Raw genomic sequence first — 6,886 nt, forward strand, 5'->3', positions numbered from 1 at the left:
TCTGTCTGATTCCTGCTGGAGACCTTCCCCACTGGACTCATGCAAGCAGAGTTTGTCGACACAGTAACCCACCTCCATCAGCTGTCTCTCCCCCTACACAACTATAGAGAAACCGTTTCCTTCTTTTCAGATTATTCAACTAATTTATCTCCATGATGAGTTCATTTAAAACTGAAAAGTTTAGAGCTGATTGAAAAAGCAGGAGAGCTGCTTCTCTTCCAGCTGAGCCACTAAAAACTAGGAGTGAGCAAATGAGACTTTTCTGAAGTCTCAGAGAATGCATTAAACCAAAGATATCAGTCAAGCTCTCTGCAGAAAATTTCTCTTTTGTTTAGCAAATCAGCTTTTAGTGCAAAATATATTTAAATAATTTCTCTTATGTAGCCAGCACATTTAGGGTAGTTTTATTTAACTAATAAAAGAATCATTCTAAAAGGCAATTTTTGTTCATTCAATTGAATACCAATTTCCATCCAAACAGACTGTGACACAAATACTGAATAATCAGTTAATAAAAAAGAAATGCACCCTTCACCATTTTGTAATAGAAGAGAAAATGTAAAAATTAAGAATCTCAGGCATGCTATACTGCATAATAGCATGAGCGTGCGGTATCTCCCTGTTTAGCAGAAAGAGACAGAGGTATTGTAAGTGCTGTGCTCAGACTTCAGCAGTTATGAGCCAAAGAAAATCACTCTTTCTGATAGAAAATAAAAGCTAAAAAGGCAAAGCAAGATAACACTTGATTATTTAGCTCAATGTTTCCTGCCTGCTGACCTGAGCCACAATTCAAGGAAGTGACTAGAAGGACTTTGATTTTCAATCACCTTATCCCGACTCTTATGCACAAACCTGGGGAAAAGCAAGCTGCTCTCCAGGGATGCAAAGACCTGGTGTGACACAGTGGGGGGCTGAAGGAGGGCCCAGCTTCTTTGCAGGGTGCACAAGGCCATCAAATCCCGTCCATCACCTCACAGCATGTCCCCCCAGTGCTGTTGTTCCTTTTCCTTCTGCAGGTCTGGCCACCAATGAGCAGCTCCTGCACCTGATGACCATGCGGTACGGTGATACTGCCAGAAGGATCGGCTTCGCGGACTTCGTGTACTGCATGCTGCGCCTTGAAACCATGACCTGTGAGTCTCAGCACAGGGGCTTGGGGTCAGGCAGGGACGTGGCTGCAGGAGAGCTTGTAAAGCACCCCCCATGACAGTGGTGGCAGGCAAGGGACGTGCTGCTAGAGATGATCATAGAATCATAGAATGGTTTGGGTTGGAAGGGACCTTAGAGATCATCGAGTTCCAACCCCCTGCCATGGGCAGGGACACCTCCCACTAGACCTAGGACACCTCCCACTAGACTAGACCAGGTTGCTCAAAGCCCCATCCAGCCTGGTCTTGAACACCTCCAGGGATGGGGCATCCACAGCTTCTCTGGGCAACCTGTTCCAGTGTCTCACCACCCTCACAGGAAAGAATTTCTTCCTAAGATCTCATTTAAAACTCCCGTCTTTCACTTTAAACCCCTAACTCCTCGTCCTATTGCTCCACTCCCTGATCAAGAGTCCCTCCCCATCTCTCCTGTAGCCCCTTTAGGTACTGGAAGGGGCTTTAAGGTCTCCCTGGAGCCTTCTCTTCTCCAGGCTGAACAGCCCCAACTCTCTCAGCCTGTCCTCATAGCAGAGCTGCTCCAGCCCTCTGAGCATCTCATGGTCCTCCTCTGGACCCATTCCAGCAGGTCCATGTCCTTCCTGTGCTGAGGACTCCATTATCATCATATGATAATACTCGTCTAACAGTGTAGCTTGGAAATAACAAAACTACCCAAAGTCCATGCACAGTCCAGGCATCCCTTTGGGCAGCCTGTTTGCCAGAAGTGAGATTTGCCTCCTGTGCACAGGAGCAGCTGGCAGGTACAGAGCAGTTTAGTGCTGGGAGAACGCAGTAGCTGGGAATAGAGTGATGTCCTTGCTGGAAGGGGCCAGAAGGAAGGCAGACCCCCTGTTTCCAGTCAGAATGGCCATGGTCTGCAGTGGCACCATGCTGCCCTGTGTTTTTCCCTGCTGAGGAGCGATGGTATATCTAGAGCTTGTTCAGCCGTCAGCCCTTTTTTGCTGCATGAATTTCACCTGGCCTCTTCAGGCTTGCCCTTAGAGCCCCTGTGCACTGACTCATTTTCTGAAAACAAAATGTGTCCTTGTGCCAGTGCCCTTCCACACAAACTTGAGCATCCTGGTCCACAGCAGAGCTTCCTCCAGGGTGGTGTGGAGCATTGTTGGTACCACTGAGGGGAAACTGCATGCATTCACGGCCAGTGAAGATGAAAGGGGCGACTCATCTCAAGTGAAAGGCTTTCTTTTCTGGTTAAAATTTGGAGAAGTCTGGAGCACAACAAGAGAGGTGCTTTTTATTTATTTTACTGGAGAGATGTTGCCCCCCAACTGCAGTGAAGTTCTGTCCATTTTTTGATAAGGAGAAGGTCTGAGATCCTTCTCAGTGGATAAACAAACCTATGCCCTGTGTTGTGTCCAGCTATTGTCTGGCTGTTGCGAGGAGGGAGTGTCCGTAAATAAGCCTTTGCCTGAGACTAAATGGAATTGTTTTACAAAAGCATAATATTGATTATTATAAGTATTTTGACTGGAAATACCAGTAGTTAAACAAACGTGGCAATTGTGACCCATGCGCTAGAACATTGCTACAGCAATTTAATTAATCTTTGGAAGGATCTGGGTTTCAACAGCACATGGAAATGAGTGCTCATTTTTTGCCCATGTGTTTTTACCACCGATGTTTTAAGGGCCAGTAGGGGTCAGTGGATCCGCCTGGATGGCACTGCCTAAAACCCCATTTCAAGGGAGTACAGCAGAAGCCGCTCAGAAAGTCAGAGCCTGTCCTGATTTTAATGCTTTCATTAAAAAACAGACAACTTGTAAAGCACCCATTTTTTGTGATTATACATGTCACTCGCTGTAGACGAAAATTCTTATGCCTAAATTAGTACCATGGCTTTTTTTTTTTCATCTTAAAAAAAGATTCTCTTACATTTTAAGTGCCAGTGTAAGGACAGCTTCTTTACATCCATGTGGAAAGGAATCTCTAAAAGTTTCATTACTGTCTGTAATGAGTATCTTAAAATGCTCTCAAGTCTTTCAGTTATCACTTTATGGAGGGTTTAATGTGGAATACATTTCTCAACTTTTCAAATCATTGTGAATAAGATTTTTACAGGAGAAGATAAGGGTGCTAAGTGGGAATAAAAGGCAGTCCACCTTTATGATGATGTGAATGCAGCAGGGAAGATAAAATCTGTCCCATTAAATCATTACTCATCCTCTCAAGATAGCCAGAGATGAGACCAAAACCAAAAGCAGCAGCTTCTTTGCAAATTCTATTTAACTGGAGTTAATGAAGCAGTAAAGGGGCACTTACCTCTGCCCAGAGGAGGTAACTTCAGCACTGCCATTTGTTCCTAGAAAGATTGCTGGGTGCAAGCCCAGCCCTGCAAATACAACCTTGTCAAGGGGGTGCAACATGGGGATTCTCTTGAGCTATGCCTTTCTTCAGAGCACTATAGGCCGGATGTGTTTTAATGTGTTTTCCTCCCTGCCTGTTCTCTGCTCTGGATCATATAAGTAGCTCTGGTTGTCTCCTAAGGGGCAGATGAGCCCCTTAGCACAAGGTCTTTGTGCCTTGTTCCTACCCTCTCCCAGCAGCCTTACACTTTTGTCTAAAACCTGGCAGGTTTCAAAACATTTGTGATCTTACAATGCCTTTTCCATTCAGGGTGGGAAACAGGCTCCTGGAGAAATGTGTCATTTAAGGACAGAGAGTCTTAAATTTGTTTTAACTTTTTATTACTGTTTATAACAGCACATTTCTAGGAGAAAAGTAATTTCAAAATAAATAAAAAGAACTCAAAATACTGTGTTTTGACTTTATCCAAACACTTAGGTCTGAACATTTCTCCTAGACAAACTGCAATATAAATGTGCACATAGAATATCAATTTTTGAATGGATTTAAATTTTCTGATGGCAAAGTGCTCTATCAGAAAACTTTCAGCAATGCTAATTTCAAACTCTAGCTGAATAACAGCAGCATCTGCATTTATATGCCCCGGGAAAAGCTTGTAAGGCATACTAATGACTTCAAGAGAATCACTTTCTTCAGGGCATACTGTCATCGCTCACTGCCAGGGAGGATGGAAGGGGACCAACAGAAAGTTTCCTGTGGGAAGATGTGTTGGGGGGTGTTGGTCGACTGTCGGCTGAACATGAGCCAGCAGTGTGCCCAGGTGGCCAAAAAGGCCAACAGCATCCTGGCCTGTATCAAGAACAGTGTGGTGAGTAGGATTCGAGAGGTGATCGTCCCCCTGTACTTGGCACTGGTGAGACCCCACCTCGAGTACTGCGTCCAGCTTTGGGCCCCCTACCACAGGAAAGACATTGAGGTGCTGGAGCAGGTCCAGAGAAGGGCAACGAAGCTGGTGAGGGGTCTGGAGCACAAGTCTTACGAAGAGAGGCTGAGGGAGCTGGGGTTGTTCAGTCTGGGGAAGAGGAGACTGAGGGGAGACCTTATCGCTCTCTACAACTACCTGAAAGGAGGCTGTAGAGAGGCGGGGGTCGGTCTCTTCTCCCAAGTTACAGATGATAGGACAAGGGGTAATGGCCTCAAGTTACGCCAGGGGAAGTTCAGGTTACATATTAGGAAATATTTCTTTACTGAAAGGGTTATCAGGCATTGGAATGGGCTGCCCAGGGAGGTGGTTGAGGCACCATCCCTGGAGGTATTCAAGAGAGGAGTTGACATGGTGCTTGGGAATATGGATTAGTGGTGTGGTGCGGTGTGTGTGTGTGGTTTTTTTTTTTTTTTCATTGGTTGGACTAGATGATCTTAAAAGGTCCCTTCCAACCTAGGTGATTCTGTGATTCTGTGATTCTGTGTTTCATTAGCTCACCGTTCTCCTGTCATTCTTCAGGCAGGAGCTACTATTGAAACAAATTATGAGAGTAGATGAAAGCAGTCAAACTGAGCACTTTTGCCAAATTCTGGCCCTGCAGTTGGGATGCCTTCCCAGGCTGTGATCCAAGGGACAGGGATGGAGGGGCACCCAGCACAGAAATGAGATGGGGCCAGGCAGGTCAAGGACACCTGAGCCAGGCAGAGCATCCCAGCACAGGGATGGCAGCTCTGCTCCTCAGCTGCCACAGCCTTACGTCTGTGTTGCATTCTTGCTTCCTCCTCACAAAACAGTTTTCTTTGTTCTACCCCTAGATGCATTTCAAAACTTAGCAGAAGGCGGATCACAAATTTTGATGACGGCAATAGAGGTGAGGACGCTCCTTCCTTCTCTTTTCTCCAGGTCCAAAATAGGACCACTGAGTATGTTATCAGGGGGGTGAAGTTGAAGATGATGTGTGATGTATGTTGCTAGGGGTTTTGCCTCTTACACCAACAGTGGTGATACACTTAATGGATGGGTGATATTCCCCTGGGATTCCCTGGACCCAGTCATGGAGCCTAGCCAGGATGAGCACAGCTCTGTGGTGGCCATCCACATCCAAAGTACAGAGTCTTCCCTCACCCACGCCAGCCTGTCATTCCTCAAAGTGACTTTGAGGAAGTGACCAAAAAAAACCACCTTGCTTTCATTTCTTACTGCCCCATCTGTTAATTTTGAATTGTGAAACATCGTGGTTTTAAGAAAGAAATTGCAGACAAATGCTTGCTGCTGTTGTTTGTCTTAAAAGCACAGCCTGAAGGATAGCGAGCTGAATGGGGATACATCAAGCTTTTTATCAGCTAGTCTGAAGCAAAAATCCTGCTGTGCTCCATAGTGATATGCCCGAGTGCTGGATTTTATCAGTCTGGGGACTGTTATTTGACAACACAGTGTTTAAAAAGATTTTTATAAGAAAACTTCTATGATCTTGCCAGCTCCTGTTTATACTCTGTGGTTAGTTCAGTGGCTCATAGGTCATTTAAGCTTTATTGCACCAAGAGCTGAGCAGAGTTTCCAAGCAGAGGCCCTGAACCTGTTTTACAAGGTAGTCTGTAGGGCAACCATATTCCCGGACCCTGCCATCCCTTCCGCTTGCCATCATGCAGGGTCCATCCTTTCCCAACAATTGCTCCTGCTGCAGCTGCTACAATAATTTATCATGGAAACCAACATATGGAAAGTGTTTGTGAATCTGAATTGTAATAAATGAAAAAGGTAGTTCCAAAACCTCTAAACTATCCCGTGCAGGTTAAAAGGACTATAGTCACTGGGTCACTGCCTGGAGGCACCAAGACACATGTCTGAAGGCTTAGTGTAACATCACTATCTAAATGCACCTTTTCTTCTCTTTTTTTTCCAGTGGCTGACTCTTGTCATGTACACCTAAAGAGAGCTCAGTGTGGCTGGTAAGAAATCTCCTTAGTACTATACATACTGAAAAGAAAGGGGTGGGTGCCCTTACAGTGGCCACAGTGAATATGAGTGAGGGCCTTACAGAAACCTCACACTGGGGTTATGGTGGGTTTTGAGAGAAAGAGAAAGGTGAGAGCTGCAGTGTGAGTGGGGCTGGTGAGGGGCTGCAAAGGGAATTGGGCTTTTGGCAGTTTTTTCTGTGGAATTGCTGATGTCTTTAGCAGTTGCTGAGACCACCAGTGGCTCAGTTAGCCACTTGGCCCCTGTTTCCACTTGAGGTAACACATTTTCAATAGATCAACTAGCAGAACTTATCTTTCCTGTCTTCTCCTAAGGGATGCAATTACTCCTGCATATCTGACATAGCTGCAGCACATATAAAGCCAAGTAGAGGGTGGGGATAGGAAGTCACTTTCTTGGTCGGTCTGATTTCACATTTTTAACTGAACTATGTAATTTAGTTTACCTTTGA

The 6,886-nt window shown here is 45.4% G+C and overlaps 1 protein-coding gene across 1 annotated transcript in view; it reads left to right on the forward strand.

Annotated features, from left to right (window-relative positions):
- CAPN13 (calpain 13) overlaps window positions 1-6,388 on the forward strand; it is a 43,651-nt gene extending 37,263 nt beyond the window's left edge. The window contains exons 18-20 of the mRNA XM_074169016.1: window positions 1,017-1,133; window positions 5,274-5,329; window positions 6,362-6,388. Of these exons, the coding sequence (XP_074025117.1) occupies window positions 1,017-1,133; window positions 5,274-5,329; window positions 6,362-6,388 (200 nt within the window). The remainder of the gene's footprint in view (window positions 1-1,016; window positions 1,134-5,273; window positions 5,330-6,361) is intronic.
- Window positions 6,389-6,886: the final 498 nt, after the last annotated feature.

Source organism: Numenius arquata, chromosome 2 (genome assembly GCF_964106895.1).
Source record: "Numenius arquata chromosome 2, bNumArq3.hap1.1, whole genome shotgun sequence".
Taxonomy (NCBI): Eukaryota; Metazoa; Chordata; class Aves; order Charadriiformes; family Scolopacidae; genus Numenius; species Numenius arquata.